Source organism: Chiroxiphia lanceolata, chromosome 11 (genome assembly GCF_009829145.1).
Source record: "Chiroxiphia lanceolata isolate bChiLan1 chromosome 11, bChiLan1.pri, whole genome shotgun sequence".
NCBI classification, from domain to species: Eukaryota; Metazoa; Chordata; class Aves; order Passeriformes; family Pipridae; genus Chiroxiphia; species Chiroxiphia lanceolata.
The window spans coordinates 18,821,700-18,840,987 of record NC_045647.1 but is presented as its reverse complement, the minus strand read 5'-3'; the positions used below and the strand labels follow the sequence as shown (position 1 = coordinate 18,840,987).

General features: G+C 40.4%; 1 protein-coding gene across 3 annotated transcripts in view; it reads right to left on the bottom strand.

Annotated features, from left to right (window-relative positions):
• LOC116792342 (sodium- and chloride-dependent GABA transporter 3) overlaps positions 1–19,288 on the bottom strand; it is a 100,178-nt gene that overhangs the window by 41,748 nt on the left and 39,142 nt on the right. For all 3 annotated transcript variants that reach the window (XM_032699230.1, XM_032699228.1, XM_032699229.1), the window contains exon 7: positions 8,626–8,760. In XM_032699230.1, the coding sequence (XP_032555121.1) occupies positions 8,626–8,760 (135 nt within the window). The remainder of the gene's footprint in view (positions 1–8,625; positions 8,761–19,288) is intronic.

The following is a 19,288-nucleotide window of genomic DNA, read 5'->3' as shown; positions in this document are numbered from 1 at the left end:
AATTTATCTTTGGGGCAATTATCCTGACATAACTGTAGCGTATATAAACATTTTGTCAAGCATAAGGCAGGAACAAGTATTCAAAGCTTGGTAAAGCAGTTCATAGTCAACCCAACTTCAATGGCCTAAGGAAAAACCATACTAATACAATTAAGATCTTTATCTGTAAGGAAGGATTAGTCAACAATTCAGCACAGACAGGGTGGAGAGCATCAGAAAGTCACGGCTGCCAATACACACAACCTCCCCATCTTCCCAATTTGCTCTCCTGGATCTGGATCCTTGCTGGTGACAGTCCAGGATGGGAGAAGCAGCTCGTTTTCCCACATCCATTAGGGCAGTGTGCCAGCAAGTGTCACTGCTCGCCTCCCACCTCCTCTTCCCAGCTTCCCTCTCCTTGCTTTCTATCCCTTTTTTTCTCTCTTTCCCACACTTCCCCTGCAGTAAATCACATATGTGTGCAGAGTGTTATACAAACTAAGTGCTAGTGGGTACAAAAAGCCTGACAGGAAGAGGGAAGAGCAGGAAGAGCCTCGGGAAGGCACGTGTGGCTGTAAGATGCCCACACAGCAGTGCCCGCCCTGGAAGGAGGCACCTGAGCTGTTCCTTTCTGCCTCCTCAGCCTGGATTTCCATGAGTTCTGAGGAAAGAAGGTGTTAGCCCCACTCCATTTCCTCAGCTGCCCAAGGTAGGCACCTTTCCAGGCTCACAGCCAGTCCCTACAGTGGCACCTCTCCAAGGGCAGGTTATGGGCTGCACACAGTACACTTTTTTTGCCAGTGCTTGCCCAGCCTTTTTGTTGGACTGTTTTGAGAATTCAACTGTTATTCCAGTTCTAGGATGGAAATAAAAAGAGCCTCAAAAATATCAAGGGGATTAGAAAGCATTTTTTTTTTTTGGTACAGGTCTTCAAATAATAATCTTTAGGAATACTCAGTTTTTTAAACAGTAAATCACAGATTTTCTGCAAGCTGCACATCATTCCACTAGTGTAGTAATCTCCTCTTTTACTTTTTTCTCTCGTTCCTCTGGAATAACAGGATTAACAAGAATCCTATTAGCAATCCTTAAAATAACTAAATATTTCCAGTGCCTCTATTTCTATGGCATCATAAACCCACTTGTGACTGTCACAGAAGTAGCATGGAATATTTATTTGCTTCACTTACTGACTCACTGTGTGCAAGCTCCCCTCTTATTATTTCCTCATTTATATCCATAGATCACTTTGCATTTTTTGTACCAGTTTTTAATTTCGTCTGGATCAGGTATTTTTAACAACAGCTTTTCTCTTCCTAGAAGAATTAACTTCTAAAGGATGACAGGATGAAGTCACTGGTAGTATTCATAATTCTTTGAATGTTCCTGAGAATGTTATTTAATTTATGCACCAGCTGGCCCTTCAAGTTTCACTAGTACTTCTTTTCAGGTGCCATCATGAAAACAGTGAAAAATCTCCACCTGCTATGCCAATACACTGATTTAATGTGTGGATCCTGTCTCCCTCCAGTGGCACATCACACCAGCCATGAAGTCTAATATTAAGGTGCAATTAGAGCTTCCCTGAAACTCAGATGATGTCTCTCTGTTGCCAAGGTTGCTAAGGGGTTGCAAGGATAGCTGGAAGAGATTCCATGTGGCCCAAAAGTCCCTGAGAAATTACAAAATGACCCCATTCTTTCAACAAGTCCCTTCTCACTTCCAAAACCTGCTCTTGCCTGCTCAGCTTGCTGTTACTTGTGTAGCAATAGCAAAAAAACACAAGGAGGAGGGAGGCATGGGGAGGAGGAGGCAAACTATTTGTTCAAGGCTTGGAATAACTCCCCAGAGCAATAACTAGATTTCAGAAAGCACATTTGCTCCATAAAAATTAACAGTCACAATATTATGCTGATGAATAAACCAGCGTTGTCTGCTGAGGTGTGGAAAGATGTGTGGTGTTCACTCACACACCCCAACAGAACAGCAATGATATAGGAAATTTAGATCATGCCTTTCCCACAGCTTATTTAAATATACCCAAAACCTTTGCAGTGCCAAAACTCGTGTGGTGAGCAAATACTAAGGTGCTCCAGGCATCACAAAGAGTCATTTTCTGTCATGGGAAAAGCCCCCAGATGTTTTCATCCCATCCTTTGGAAATGCATGTTCCCAATCCCTATAATGCAGATTCCCTGCCAGGGAACACTGTGGATGTGCCTTTGAGCAGGGGAAATGTGATGTGCTCTCAGACTTGCCCTTCAGGCTTTCTTTGGGAAAAATGGGAACAGAATCCATCCCAGGAGTGATTTATGGCCTTGTTGAGCATCTCTGCAATTTCTTGGTCTTCCTGCTCTTTAAAACCACATAAACAATCTGTAATGCAAAAGCTGTAGTTCAAAGTAAATGAAATAGTTCCTCATTGTGGAGATTATAAACTGCATTGTAGGGTAAAATGTTTCTGAGCATTTTACTGGGCTACATCTGGCCTTCCCTTATAATTTCAAACCTCAGTAATTTGTAATGATGGTGTGAACAGCAGAGTTGGAGAAAGAATTCATGCTTTTTCCAGTTTAAATTTTAAAAGTTTGGGTAGAGATTTCCTACCTAACAGCAACACAAGAGCCTCACAATCAGCAGCAATACTTTTATCCTTTCACTGAAAGAATGGTTTGAAATTTAGTGTCCACATCAAATGGACAAAAGACTGTTCAAAGTGGGAGTTCTACTTATACAGATAATAAATTCAGCTGAGGATTTTCATACTTTCAGCCCTTGTAGGGCGTTTTGCTGGTTTTTAAATTTACTGCAACTCACATGTGTGTGTCACAATTGCCTGGTTCAGAAAGTCAATACTGACGAAACAAAGAACACAGAGAATGGGCAGAAACTGGTGGGAAAAACAAGAGTAAATTCCAAAACTTTTAGTAGAACTGCATGAGTGTGATGGGAACTGGACATTCTCCTCTCATTCCTATTTTATACCAACTAAATGTTGGGTTTTTTTTAAAAAACAGAAGTGCACAAAATCTTATTATAGTCAAATTGGTGAAGGTAGGACTAGAATCAGAGATATTAAAAGCATGGTAAGATTTGGGACCTGCCTCTGAAGCACTTCTCCAAGGACTATGCCTAAAAACTAGGCTGACTATCAACTGAATTTAACCCATGAAGCAGATTTCTAATTAGACTACACATTTTTCACTTAGGGAATCATGGAACCATTAAGGTTGGAAAAGACCTCTAAGATCATTACTTATCATGTTTCAAAACAATAAAAGCATCCCAAAATTCTCCAGCAATTAGACATCATTTCATTGCCAACATCTGAAAATTCCCAGGTTTCTGTTTTAAGGATCAGGATGCTTAGATGCAGTTCAGGTCAAAAATCCACTGCTCAGGAATCTGTGCAGTTCCCTTGATTTTCTGAGCATGAAATCACCCAAAAATAAACCCAAAATTTCTTCTACAATATTTTTTCTTTAGTTTTAAAGAAAGCAGAGAGACTTAACAGTTGTGTTTCAATGAAGCATTTGCTCCAATTTCAAAGGCAGGAAGGATTTTCCTCTGCCTTTGGAAAAGGCTTCCTTGGCCTCGAGGTGGCGATAGGATTGTGGGAGTCGCTCGATTCCAAGGCTGCAAGTCCCAAATCTGAATCACTCTGGGTCATTTCTTCTTGCTGAGGTAACTCAGCATTCCCAGACGCCAGAAATAAAAAGTTGAGGGAAGAGAAATTCTCCGGTGCTTTTCCAGTCTGGATTTTCAGATCAGGATTTAAGAAAATGTTACCTCTAGATCTGTATAGCATTCCCAAATGTCTCTCACTTGTGTATATTGTAATCAGCCGAATTGGAAAGCAATCTTTTTCAATTTAAGTAACTTTTTAAAAGTAGAATTTTATGTAGATGCTGAAACATCCTAGGATCATGTTAAGGAGTAAATAATTAGCAAAATAAACTCATGCTAATATAAAATTTGAGGAGTATGTAAGGAAAAATACAATCTTCAGGAAAAAAACCCATGCATTTATTCCAAATTATTTTCTACCAATAAAAAAAAAAGAAAAGTGTTTTCTCTAAATCAAATATCCAATACACTAACATGTTCCCTTCTCTACAAACACACAGACTATGAAAAGTTAGCCTAAGTGCCAGACAGAAAAATGCAGGAAGAAATCATGTTTTGAGCTGGAGGGCAATGTAGGGAGAAATACCTTTGTATTATAAATCTGTTAAGTGTAAGGCCTTTTAAGGTTAGGTTGATGCTCATTGCTGTGCATTTGTGTTTTGGTTCTTATTTTCGAGAAGGAAGGTCCAGTGAGCTACAATCCAGACAACCAAATTTCAAGTTTATGGAAGAAGTCCTTCTGGAAGCCATTTTCCAGTTGGGTGGGAATGCCCATGGAAACACCTGGAGTCCCTGCACAGCCACATGCACAGTCATGGCTACCTAAGAGTGAACTCTCATAGCTGAAGTATTGCAGTATTCTGCCATCAGAAATTTTATTGCAGTTTTAACACTTTCCCATTGTAAACAAAAGATCAGAGAAATATCAAATCTATTCTACCTGTCATGGCTCCTAATTTCCTGTATTTTATATGTAATTTGGCCTTGATCATCATGTTTAACGTTCACATGGGAGTGTATGAGAGAGAAAGGGCAACCTGTGATCTTTCCACATAGAAATGTTCAAGGTTTTGGTAAGTACCAACTTGTTCAGAGGAGTGTGCAAGTCTGTCTGTGTTGACATGCCCATCCCTACAGCTGCTCTCATGAGAATCTTCATTAAAACAATACATATTTTTAATTAAAAAAGAGAGTAACTCAGCCAGTATCTCAGCCAATAAACATGAAATCTCTATTTTCCTTCTCATTTTAAGAATTCACTGCTACAGAAGAGTTTAAAGTTACATGTGTATGTTTTTCCATATCATTGTCCAACCTCCTGATCCATCAAACTGGTATGTCTGCTAGAACTCGACACATTTAACCTCTTCCATGCACAAATGTTTGTAAAATCCTATCACAAAGAGCCAAATGCTTTCCCAAAAAAAGGAGCACTGGGCACCACACACAAGTACAACTACATATTAAGTGACTTAAATCTGTTGAGGGACAACCAGAACCATACTCTGAGTCAGACTTGCACACAAAAACCATAACAATCCTATTAACTTGATAAAGTCCTTCTTTTGTGTGAGTTATAACTCGGGAAAGATCCCATATTTAAGCTACAAACAGCACCTGTATCATCCAGATTAAGGGAGAGGGATGTATTTCAAGGCAATTTGAGCATGAAAGCTATTGAGACCTTAGTGTTGATGAAGCAAAGCATTTCTGGGGCTTAAATAGGGCTTCAGGCTGTTAATGCTTCCTCTGTTACAACAAAAAGTGATTGGGATGAGCTCTACAGACACACAGGACAAAAGCTGGCATTTTCAGACCGAGAGGATTCGGTCTGCTGAAGAGATAGAATATAAAAATGAAATGGAGAACACGGCACTGGAGAGCTGAGAGGGACTGAAAAGGCAGATGAATAGCTGCTCACAAAGCTCTAACAAACTGTGAAATGCAAATTACGCAAAGACAAAAGATTCAAGAACTTCAAACTAAAGTGAGCCTCGGAGAGAAACTTAATTTATTTAATCCACAGCAAACAGAGCTGGCACTGGGGTTCAAATACCACTCTCCTAATGCAGACAAAGTACCCCTGGAAGGGGACTGAAACAGGCCTCCAGCTGAAGAGGAAAACAGCCTCTGATACTACACATGCTTTAGGCTTTGATATTGTGGAGTAAATCCAAAAAAACCCCAAGAGTAAAGATGGAAAGAAGCACAAATCTCAAGGTTATTTCAATTGTCCTATACGTACTTCTTGGCAAAAGCTCAAGGACCAATTCAGAAAAGGTTTGTGGAATGGGGGGTTATTCAAATATTTTGAGTTTGAACATTAAGTTCTACATTTCCATAAAGTGGAAAATGTCTCTATATCTATCTTGTTAGCACTAAAAGCTGCAATAAACCTAACCAATGCTGTTTTACTGCTGGTTGTTAATAAAAAGAGTTGTGCTAAATTCTATTTTTATGACTGAAAAGCTAAACTTCCTTTATTTCTTGAAAACTGACCGGAGATCCCACCCACGATTCTGAAACCTTTCTTCAAATACTGAACTTCAAAATATTTCCATTTTGGTGGAATAGCCTTTTCCCAACACCAAAATAACTCTCTAAAACCAGTTCAGCCTGTGTTAGTGTTCACCGTCTCTGCTACGGTGTATTTTACTTCAGCTTCTTTCCTGCTAAAAGGTGCTTAAAATACCGTGGCTGAAGTACAGCAACGTGTCACTGAACTGGAGGAGGAATTTGGCTCATTAAAGCACCCACTGAGCATTCCCAAAAGGCATTTTAGGGAATTTAGCTGAGCTATAAGTGTAGGACAAGCAGACACACACACGTGTCTGAAGTGTTTTGTGCTTCCCAGACTGCTACACTAATACTGTGTGTTTTGCAAATTGTCATGGTAACGACATACTTCTTTACAAGTGGAAACAGGGTGGTAAATAGGCATATAAACCCCCCTTGTAGCTGACAATAAGGTCCCTTAAGCTTGCATGCCCTCCTTCAATGACAAACAGAAGGAAGGGTGGCAGTGGCACGTGAAAAATCCACACTCAGGGCAAAATCCTGTTAACAGGCCCCTTGTCCACCACTGCAAAAGGGAAGGAACCAACACTTAGGATGTAAGAACTGCCTCCTGTTCGTACAAGGAAGTGCATTTGTCCTACAAGGAAAGGCTGGAAAAACTGGGATTGTCCAGCCTGGAAAAGAGAAGGTTTAGGGGTGACGTAATTGTGGCCTTCCAGGACCTGAAGGGAGCTACAGGAAAGATTGAGGGAGAGAATTTAGAAGAGCATGTAGTGACAGGACAAAGGGGAATGGCTTCAAATTGAAGGAGAGTAGATTTAGATGAGGTATTAGACAAAAATTCTTCCCTGTGAGGGTGGTGAGGCCCTGGCACAGGTTGCCCAGAGAAGCTGTGAATGCCCCATCCCTGGAAAGTGTTGAAGGCCAGGTTGGACGATGCTTGGAGCAACCTGATGCAGTGGAAGGTGTCCCACCTACAGCAGGGTGGTGGAATGAGATGGTCTGTAGGGTCCCTTCCAATCCAGGCCCTTCCAGGATTCCACACCAGGCTGAGAGACTTTGCAGGTGGAACAATGAGCACGGTGTGGCACAAAAGAAGGGCACTCAGTGCCACTCCTGGTTAGGGCAGAGGGTAACTTCAGCTCTCAGAACCACACAGTGGGTCAAACACCAACAGCAGAAAACAAACCAATGCCACCCATGGTCTCAGATAAGTTTATGACAGGCAAATTTCTCGTCTCAGGCACAATGAGTTCAGACACTTGGGGTTCAGTTGAAAATAGACTGACTCCAGTCTGAATCAATGATCTGTTGCAAACACCTAACTGGGATTGTGTCAGAGAATCCTGTTGTTTTCCTCTGGTACAGTGCTAATTTCTCAGGTGCCCTGGGGCCACCTCTAAGCAAGCTGGACATTGGAAATCTGCTGCTCAAACACCACTTCCAAAGCCCTTCTCTCACTTCCCACCTGTGCTGGCACAGAATGATGAAAATGTTGTTGAAGCCAAAAGAGGCAACATGATTAATTTTTCAACTAAAATGTTCAATATTTTAAATGAATCTTTTACTTTCTGGGTTTTTTTTTCTTCTTCTGTAGAAATATTACTCACTTAAAGCAAACTTTACACAGATCAGCCATTTCAGAAACTTCAAGGAAAGGGTCCCCTCTATTGTCTTTTGCAACAAAATACACATTTGCAGTAAGCAGAGACAAAAAAAAAAAAAGAAATTATGCTGACACATTTTCACTAAGCAGATTAAAAAAAATCATTTTGACAAATATTCCCAAATTCCTTTCTATCTCCACCTCAGGATCTATTTAATATTGTAATAGCCATAGGAGCAACACTGTATAATGTCTTCTACATTGCCAAACCAGATAAATAAAATACTATCTGCAACATGTCAGGTTCTACAGAGATCTTGCAATGTTCCCTCTTCGATATCAGACAAATTATTTCTAGTAACTGTTTTATTTTACTTATCTGTCACTGGAAAAAAAACAACTTAATCCATTATTTCCATGTTCAGCTCTACTCTGGAAACAACAAAACATGCAGAGTTCCTGATTTGAGTAGTTCATTCCTCTTTGGTTGCATGTAGAGACATCTGCTTCAAAGACAGCAATCATCTCAATTAATAATTTCTCTACTAATCTTGACTGCAATTTAGATTTGGAATGAGCAAAGAACCATAAAATGGTTAAGTCTCAGTTAAATCTGTTCCTGTTCAAAACATGGCAACGCTCTTTCCCCTCAGCAGCAGAAGCACCAACTGCAACTGCACAGTTCTGGAAATTCTCATTTATCAACCAAGGTACTTTACAACTCAAAAAGTAAAACACACCTAAGCAGTGATGGATTTAAAGCCTTATCCACACTTCTGAACCTCCAACTACGAACCACTATCCAGCAATCATCTGTGTTCAAACTTCAAAATCAAGAAACCCTTGCAGTTTTTCCCAGTCAGAGAGGCAAATAAATCCATGGACCATGATCCTACCTGTGGGTCAGAAAGCCGAGAAATGTCAGGGTACAAGTAGAATTTTATCCCCTCGGAAGCACCTGGTAACGTTACTCCACGAATCAGGAGAATCATCAGCATGATGTAGGGGAATGTGGCTGTGACATATACAACCTAGTGAGAAGAAACAAACTTTAGAGAAATATTTTCTTCCAGCTGCAACAAAACTTCAGCTCCACATCCATTTGGCCATTAGATTAAAAAAAAAAAAAAACAAACAAAAAACCAACAAACCAAGTTCTTTTCTGGTGGAATTTGATGCTTTTGTTCGTGTAGGTGAGTTTTGTCCTCCAACATATTCCTTTCTGAATTCTTTAAGTCTTGTAGGAAAGATCAATACTTTTTTTTTTTACAGAGAGATTGGGAAGCTCTCTTTAAGTATATTATTTACCCTCCCTTGGTGACAAGTGACCAGATGCTCTGCTATTACTATCCCATGTACTATTCCAAACATAGGTACAGGGAAGTGGACTCATAAGAGCAGTTAATTAATTATATGTGTTATAGAACGATACATGGTAATCACTAAACTGTCATCTCATAAGACTGCTTTGTCTGAGTGCCTGTGCTTGAGGAATAAACATCTCAGCAAGCCTAAAGGACCAGTGCTATGTATCTCTCCTTGGGATCTGTTAATGGAAACCTCATCATACAAAGCACCTTCAGGCAAAATTTCTGAGGTGCTCAAGCCCAGCAATTTCTGTTTTCACATATATGGCCCTTGTTGTTTTTTTTTTCAGAAATCAGTTTATTCTCTACGTGAGGAATGACTGAGTTTTTCTGGAAAGCTGCAAGAAGTCATGTTTTCCCAAGGAAAAATGGAGCAGACTTAGTCCCATTTTCCAGTCAAAAACCTGAGAGCAGTACGTGGCTACTCAAACTCAGGGATGGATTCAATGATAAATCCCATGTCACTGTAAATATTTCTTTAAATAATAACTACCTTAAAATTAAATCCCCACAATTCTTTATAGCAGAGTAGGTGTAACTATTGTAATGTGAGATGATACTCTTATACATCTGCCTTCCACAAGCCAAAATTACTTAACATGCTGCAAGAACGGGAAAAATCATTTGGTGAAAAATACAACCTCTATGGCCCTGAAAAATATGCATTTTGAATTCAAAAGTCTCATGCCTGTGTGAATGAAAGCCATACATGAGAGAATGGACCTATGAAAGAGTTCTTAAACACATTTTCATAACTAATGAATGAGCTGAAATCTGATTTTCAGACCATGCTGAGTATTTAACCCCAAACATGAAATGATCTTGTGGGCAGGTACACTCAGAAATGGAGGAACTTAAAATCAAAAGAGATATTTAGACACTTCACTCTCACTGACTTTAAGCATCTACTTATCTTTCAGGTGCCTTATCCCATTTGAAAACACAAACCGTCCTTTTCCCAGGAAATGGAGCCCACCATTATAATCCTATATATATATTATATATATAATATAGGTAATAATTATATCCTATATATATAATCTCAGGCATCTGAACTGATGAATTCCTAAATCAATACAATGGCAGATGGAAAACTTTATCCCACTGCCTACATTATTGACTATTAGTGGAAAGGCAAACTGATCCACCTGGCTGAGTTCAAATAGAACTTGTCTGTACACATTTAAGTTTCAAATAAAAACGGGTCATCAGGTAATGAGAACTAAAAAAGAAATACCCAGAATGGACACGGTCCTGCTCTGAGTCTTATATTGGGTGGAAAGGACGGCGTAGCCACTAATGGTTCTCATGTTTCTGTATTTAGTCCTTTGCCAGCTGGGTTTTTTTCTACTTGTTTTAAATCAATAGTTGCTTTTAATAGAGGGTAGTCAACAGGCACATATATTTGATGACATCAAAGGTATTGCACCTGAATACGTGTAAAAACATTTCCTTGTGTGGTGCTTCATTCACCACCCTGGTGTGCAGCACATCTCCTGCTGCCTTGTCCATCCCACCACTGCCTCCAAAACGTTTCACCAGAGCCAACAGATTGCAATCTTGCAGGGGCACATTTCTGCCCAGGTTCCTTAGGGCGTATTTCTTCACTCAGCTCGACCAAGGAAGAGCCCAAACCACTCACCTCTGTACCCAGGAGAGGTCACGTGAAGGGACTTTTGTGATCCCAGTCTGTAATCCAGGTTTGCAGAGTCAAACACCTCTGTTTGCTTTTCCAAATGCCTTCCCCAGCCCATCCACACCAATTAACATTGCAAGCGCTACAACCACAACCTCCACTATATTTTTTTTGTCCTCAGGGTAGTTCTGCCTCAGCTTTAGGGCAATGAAGACTCTCCCTTCCTTTGTGGTTGCCATGCAGAAAGGGGATATAAATACAGCTCAATTGGCTCAGTGTTTCTGGCCATAAACACCAATGCAGATATCCAGAACAACAATGAAAGAGATACCAAGGAAGTACATGTGGGAGAGATACACCCTTCCCCAGCCAGCTGACAACTTACTGGTGTTGATGTTCACACAATTAATGAGGCTGCAAAAGTGCAGCTTGTCTTGCACTGTCACAGGTAAGTGCCCTGAGTTCAGAGGGAAGAGAAGGCACCACTTGCAGGCCGTGTTGGAGTCTCCCAGTAATTCCATTGCATCGCTTCTCATTTTCTCATGCATTCCAAGAGCTCATGAGGTGAGGGAGGATGGGGTGTTTTCAAAAGCAGTGCCATTATTAGTATCATCATCACATCTGTAGGCATTAAAAGTTTCCTGAATTGTTCTCTTTTCTTTCAACACATCGAAGCTCTCTGAATATCAATGTGAACACAACTGTTTCTAATTACACTGCATCCTGTTTTAATTGACTTTAATTGCTTGCTATGTTAATTTGCATCCCAATACTCAAACTGCTTTTTTTAAACCCTTGTCAGAGCAATGCCAACGTTGAAGCAGTTGGAAAGAAAATAAAAATTTCTGGCGTTGTGGTTTTTGCACCGAGTTCTCCTTTGCAATGTAGTTGAAAGACAAGTTTACAAAGATATTTAGACATACAAATATGTGAAAAGGCACCTACAGGGACACCTGACCACTCTTAACTCTACTAAGGTGCTTAACTGAAAGTACAGTAAGATCAAAGATCCTGAGAAGAGATATTTCATTCGTGAGTTTTAAGTACCAAAGTATAGGAAGCAAGTTGAGTACTGGAAGTTTAAATAGCAAAACTTTAGGAGACTTAGATGTCTGTCTCACTCAACATTAATTGTATAGATATTTGGGTACCTTTGCAATGATTTCACGAGTGAAGCACCATAAGGATCACGAGAACTGCAGGAGGTGCCAGTTTCAATCTTTCCATACCTAAGTATCTTTAAAGCACAGATGTGTGCACAGGTTCACCTGACTCCTGGGGCTGCTGAACTTCTTGCCCCAGATGAAAAGGTGCTTTCCTGAGTACTCCAGCCAGGGGTTTGAGTGAAGGTGAGAAAATGCAGAAGAAATACATGATGAGAGGAAGGAGGAAGCCCTGTGAGCAATGAATTGAGCCACAAGCCCACAGAAATCTGAAAACCCCAACACAGATTTCTCTGGCTAAAGCTGCTCCAGAGCACAGCAGCCTGAGGTTCACACACTCCCTCACAGCAACTTCAAAGCAGGGGAGTTATGGGAAGAGGAAAAGTAGTGAACTTTAGTCTTTTGCTTGGTTCATGCTGGGAACACACCTGAACTGGAATTCCATGACCAGAACATAACTTTGAGGCTGGGAAGTTGAGGGAATTCTGTCCTACAAGCTGCAATGTTCAAGTCCCTTTGCACTATAACGAACTGACCACGCTTTATAAATGGAATAATAGTTCACTTGATGCTTCAGAAAAATCCTAGCTTGCTAATCCCCTACCCCTAAAATCCTCTATTGCTCCATCAGGCTATAAACACAGGTAGCATCAAAGCAGGAATTGACAGTGATTTGCCTTAACTCAAGTAATGTTAAATAATGACTATGTTAAATATGTACATGAACATATATGGAAAATACAACCTGACCCCATGCCCCCTTTATCCTTATTTTTCACTGAGTGTTTTCAGCCTGCTGTCATTTAGCCCATGGATTTAGTGGCACTGTGATCATGGAGAACCAGACTGAAAGCACCAACATCTGGTGGCTATGTAGACACACTTTGATATCACCAATTTGGGCACGATTTCCATCAAAATTTTAAAAGTAGTCCTACATGCCACAGTCAACCCAGACATCTTGGCTCCACTAATATTTGCCACTTTCACAAATTCTAACGTCCTAGATGTTTAAGAGCAGATGAGAACGCTATAAAACATTTTGGTTTTCAAATGCCATGGTATCCTGTGAAATGTTCCATCCAGCACTGTTTGACAAAGGGGCTTTTGCTGGTCTGACTCTACATACAAATGCCAACTGAAAAGAGATATTTTCCACATTAATTGGATCTACAAGAAAAATTGTGGAAAGTAGTATAAAGGAATGATTCACAAGGCTTTAAAAAAAGCATGTCAAAAGGGAGAAAAACATTCTAGATCAACCTGTGTTTTAAAGTTAAAACTTCATATGCAGAAAAAGAAACTAAAGCAAAAACCCAACAGACACCAGGTGAGTGGATTTGTATGATTGGGAGGGGGTAGGGGGATAGAATCAGCAAAATGGCTGCTTTTTCTGTTTTCTCTTGGTGTTTTATAGGCTTATTCAGCATCATCTTCTGTTTGTCGTCTTTGTTTATCCACAGAGGGAATCTTGCTCCAGAATAATCTACTAAACCATCCTTTAACCAGATTGCCTATAAACTGCAGAGTTTCTTCTAAATTACTACTGACTCATGTGTGAATGCAGACAGCTTCACTCAGAGCAGAAATAAATTCAAAAACCAACAGCTCAGAAAATTTAATGAGATCTGAGAGCTGAGAATAAGCATCAAAGTAAGCAAAAATCACTGGGAATGTGAGATGAGCCAGAAAATAAGGGCCAGGAGAGGACACTTAGTGAAGGGGTACAATAACCTTGTTAAATGCACAGTGATCACAGGAAGCAAAAAATTCTACATGAAATAATAAGAGCAGAAAGGAATAAACACTACTAATACCACACCACGCTGAGGTCATTGGCTGGGACACATCAAAATTGGTACCTGTGAAAGCTCTGCAAGGCCTTATTTTTATCCACATGGTGGTGAAGGCAATAAACAGGTGACTAAAAGCCTGAGTCACACTAAAACACTTTCTTTTACAATGAAATGAAAGCTTCGCTCCCAAATTCATTGAGTCAATAAAAACAAACATCTACATTCTATTTCATTTTGATTTGACATCCTTTTTACTGAATGCGTGGGAGATATCTCTAGAATGAAAAATGCTTTAACAAGTAGAAGTCATTATTTAGAAGCTTTAATACCACATTAAAAACAAGCGAAGAAAAAATTTTCTATACTTTTTTTTCAGTCAGGATTATTCTTTACGTTGGGTCTGACTTTAAACACTTTTCAGCACTTCCCAAATTCCATTTCGAATATTCTGCTTTCAAAGAAACACCTGCCTTCCTGCAATCAAAAGTCCCAAAAGGAGGGGAAGAAAAAAGATGGTGAAGTGCTCTAAAATAGCCTCTACCTGACCAATCCAGGAATATTGGTAAAAAATTGGAAATCAGTGAGAAAGCACCAAAGGCAGACAGCATCCAGGCACTGCAGCAGCTCACATTCCCAGCTCATTGCAGAGAACAATTCCCTCAGATGATGAGCTTTTTCTCCCCATAAGTATTCCTTAAGCAGCGTCAAGTTTTCTAAATATTTGTTACTTGAAACTATTTCCCAGCTAATTGCCACAGCTGGTTGCCCAGGACCATTAAAATCAAGATCTGTCTTTGTTCTGCTAAAATTGCTCTTCTAGCTTGTGGGTTCTTTTAATAAGGTCTACAGGCCCCCTATTTAATCAAAAAATATACTGTCTAGACCAAATGCAAAGGCAGACTTTGGCATATTTGGGTAAAAATTCTCTAATGAACAGATCCTGCCCCAAAACATTCATTTGTTGACTACAAGAACAGATTTTCCCTCCATGCAGACATATTCAGAAAAGCCAAATTATGGAGACCAGAAGACCCAAAATGCCTATATAACATGTAGAAGCAGATAAAATTATCACATCATTGAAATTAATTATGTGAGCACCTGCATTTAAGCACTAAATAATGGTAAATGCAGATACCCAGATTCTTTCCTGATACATGCACAGCTTAACAATGACCTAATCACTGACAAATAATGTGCCAACAGCTTCTAAAAACTTGGGAGTGATCATAACAGTGGGCTGGATCCTGAAAGAATGTCTTTAAATCACAGTTCCTTTCAAGAATCCACTACAGTCTGAACAGGCCTTGGTCAAATTCATAGTAAAATTTGATTCAAGGCATCAAGGAAATTATAGAATATGCTGATCTGGAAGGGACCCACAAGGATCATTGAACTCCAACTGTTGGCCCTGCACAGGACACCCCAAAAATCCCTGAGGGCATTGTTTAAACATTCCTGGAGCTCTGGTAGCCTTGGGGCTGTGCCCACTGCCCTGGGGAGCCTGGGCAGTGCCAACCACCCTCTGGGGGAAGAACCTTTTGCTGAGATCCAACCTGAGCCTGCCCTGACACAGCTCCAGCTGTTCCCTTGGGTCCTAAGAAAAAGTTTCACTTTATTAGAGTAAAGCTCATAGGAAACTATTTATGTGCCTACCCTAAGTTTACAAACTAGTGCAGAGGTTTTCAGTAGTTTTTGGTGACTCTGCTCTGATATGTAGATAAAGATTCACCGGTGAATCCACACTAACTTTGCCAGCCTAAAAACAGGGACACAGCCTGAACTCAGAAAGTGCCAGACTTTTTGGACATACTGTTTAATAAATGCCATTCCATTTTTGCTGTTATTAAATGCTAAAGTAGGAAATCAGGAAGACTTAACTTCCTAGTGGGAAGACTACTACCTACAGTAAATACAACTCAGAGGACTCAGAGGAGCTCAGTGCAACAACCTCCATCCTCCAAGTGCTTCCTCAGTCTCCAAAATTTATCAACATTAATCCTACGCTTACCAACTGCCTGAGTGTCCTCCGAGGAGTTGCACTGATGAATAAAATGAAGGCTGCAACACTTCTCAACACCAGCATGCCAAAGAGTGTGCTCTCCATTAGTTAGGAAGTGTGTTTATTACACTGTTAATACCCTGTTAACGCACTGCTAATGCAAAAATTCCAACAGTTGTAAACACAGCGTGCCCAAAATAATTCTGTGAAGCAAGTGGAGGTTTGCAGTGTCATTTTTAAATGCAGAAAGTTGCAGAGAACCTTTAGCAAAATGAGCACTAGAATTTGGCAAGCAGACACAGCTCTAGCAGTGTAAATACAAAAGCAGCAAGCTGTGGATACAATTATTGTCCCTGGGACTAGAGAGTGGGGTGTATTTTGGTTAAGAGGGGTGTATGTTTTGGTTTTGACAGTTTTTCTACCCTGAAGAGGCTTGAATTGAAGTTGATTATTGAAGTTCATTATTGAAGTTTGTTATTTTATCTCCACCATAAATGGGCCAGCCTAGAACTAGAATGGCAAATGAAATAATGGCACCCTATAACTGTAATGTTTTGGGGGTTTTTTTAACAATCAAGTGCACAAAGAGGAAGAGGTGCCCTCTGGTTGTGGGCAGGGAGAGGAGGAAGGGAACCTCAGCATGTTGGCTAAAGCTCATCACTGCAAGCCAAGTGTTTATGTCGAGCTCACATCAAGTGGGGAATTTGCAGAGCCACAAATACCTCGAAATTAAAGACTGCTATTTAATCAAGTAAAAATGAACTTTAAAAAAAATCAGTCAGGAAGAATTTTAAATATAAATTAGGGCTAATTAATCAACTGAGGTGGTTTTTTTTTTTCTGTTTTATAAAGGTCTTTAAACTGTTCAAGCTTTTATAAATCAAAGCTGTTCCTCTGCAGAACCTTGCAGGGTTTTCAGACCTCTGAACACCATCTAGTTTGCTTTTATACACAACAGATACTGATATTAATTACACATATGTACAGAAGCCTTCATTTTGCTTAAAAAATGTTTAATATGGGATGACTAGTTCTTCATATAGGACAACCCCACTTCTATGAAAATAATTTCCAGTGGGTCAGAACTATCCCACACGAGCACCTGTATTTCCAGTTGTGTTACTGATTTTACACAGGCAAAAATGGGAGACAAATAAGGCACTACATGAATTTAAATTCTTAGTTACTCTAAAAAGACCTTGCAGTTGTCACTGCAGGCACCACTGATTAGGTTCTGACATATTCTAAAAGCATTTGACCTCTAAAGGAGATGAGATGCAAGGGTCAGAACAGGACAGGAGATGATTTTTCCTGTCACTCCAAAACGTGTAAGATCTTAAATGTGCAATGGAATTAACTCAGAGTTTTTGGCCAACTCATTCTTCCTACCCAAAGAACAGTAAAGAAAAAAACATAGAGCTTTAAAAAAAAAATTGTTTCTTGTTCTGCTTGATTTTCCTCACTTGTCTTTAAAGAAAACCTCAAACAAACAGAAACAACAACAAAACACATACCCCCAGATGAACACCACCACTGATGAAAAAAGGATGCAGTCTGGGAAGTGGATAAAATTCTACAACCAAAAAAAGAGTATAGGTGAGGTTTCCCAGCTAGAACTCCTCCTTCAGGTAGCCAAAAAAGGTAAAAGGTGTCAGCCAGCAAAAATCAATATATTGACCAGAGTCTACTATTGCCACGCAGCCCTTGACTGGCAAGGAGATGAGGAGGGACTATGGGCAGCACACGAGAAGTCAGCAAATAAATGCATGATGTTATAAATAACTGCAAATGTTAAACACCTGAAACATCAATACAGTAGGAATGTACTGAAATGTATTTTGAAAACTGAATGTATTTTGAGATGTGGTCAATCAATCCTCCAAACACTCGAGCAGGTATGTTAGTGGCCACCTCTAAATGATTTATTCTGCAGTTTTCTGAGCACACACAGAATTATTTAATCTTGTGCAGTAAATGATGGGGGGAAAAAAGTGATTTGTAAACTGGCAGGCAAAGAAGGTGTCCCTGTAGCACACCACAGCTTTTCTTTCTTTTGATGATTTTTGTAATCGTGAAACTGGAGAAGGCTGAGGTCAGACCTCAGCACAGCCTGCAGGGGCAGGGGAGGGGCAGGGACTGAGCTCTGCTCTGGGGGGACCAGGGACAGCACCCAGGGAATGGCTGGAGCTGTGTCAGGGCAGGCTCAGGTTGGATCTCAGCAAAAGGTTCTTCCCCCAGAGGCTGGTTGGGCACTGCCCAGGCTCCCCAGGGCAGTGGGCACAGCCCCAAGGCTGCCAGAGCTCCAGGAGGGTTTGGATAACGCTCTCAGGGACAGGGTGGGATAGTTGGGGTGTCTGTGCAGGGCCAGCATTTGAACTCAGTGATCCTTTTGGGTCCCTTAAAGCTTGGGATATTCTGTGATTCTATGAGCTGTCTTGTGTATTACCTAGATGACCCTGAAAAATCCCTTATAACCAAAACCATTCCATGATTCTACTGGGAACTACAAGACATTTACAGGATAATAAAGAGCTCATCGTTTATTATTCAAAAAGGTGGGGTTTTGTCTACCCAGAGGATATTCTCCACTGAGGAATATGAGCTCTTGTCACCATGGTGACAGCTGAGAAATGTATTCACCAGAAAGCATTTGCAATACTACTTCTGCAGTATGTAGAATAAAATAGTATAATAAATAGCTTTATCACCTAAACTAACGAGTCTCCTTATCATCCAGACCCTCTTTCTCCACATTTCCATTCCCTACAGCTACCACAAATGTTAGGATGCAGTTAGTCACACCTTGAGGAAAGGTTTGTTGCACTAGAACTTCCCTACTAACCAACCTCTAAATCACCTAGGGGCTGACTTGTAGGACACTGGTTTGACAGTGTGATGCAATTTCATTGTGGTTTTGAGCAGATTTTCAGTCTGAGAAGAAAAGGAAAAATGAGAGGAGTCACATTATAAAAAGATTAGGCTGCAAGACAGTGTGACTGAAGAGTATGCTACTGCCACAGATTTATTTTTCTCTTTTAGGCAAATGCTTTGATCTCTCTGCTCTGCCTTCAGCCCAGCAGAGATCCCTGACTGCCTGCTCTGTGGCTGTAAAGGCAAGGGCTCAGGGGAATTGAGGCATCTCCCTGTTTTCATCCAAGACCTGCTACACCAAGGTTCTGACCCCAGTAAGGCACTCCAGGAATAAGGGGCATACAAACCAAACCACAAAAATCCTCACTGACCCGAACCACAGTGAGTTGTCTCAAACAGCAACGAACACATTTGATACCCACAGGAAAGAACTCAGAGAATTTTTTATTACAGTTAATTAAGATCAGTGTCCTACTGCAACACAACTATCTACTCGTTGCCTTGTGGACACAGAAAGTGTCTACTTTATGTGAGCTTATACAGGGTGTTTTGAGTTCTTTTTTTTCTTTGTTTTAACCACAGAAGTGTTTCAACTGCCCAGCAGCAGAAGTGAATAGCAGGTGCAAGGCAGCCAACTCACTCCTGGGGATGTGTTTTAGTTACCAGCACAGCACCAGCAGCTGCCTGGAGCTGCCTTTGTTGCTCGTGTGGCAATTTATTTCAT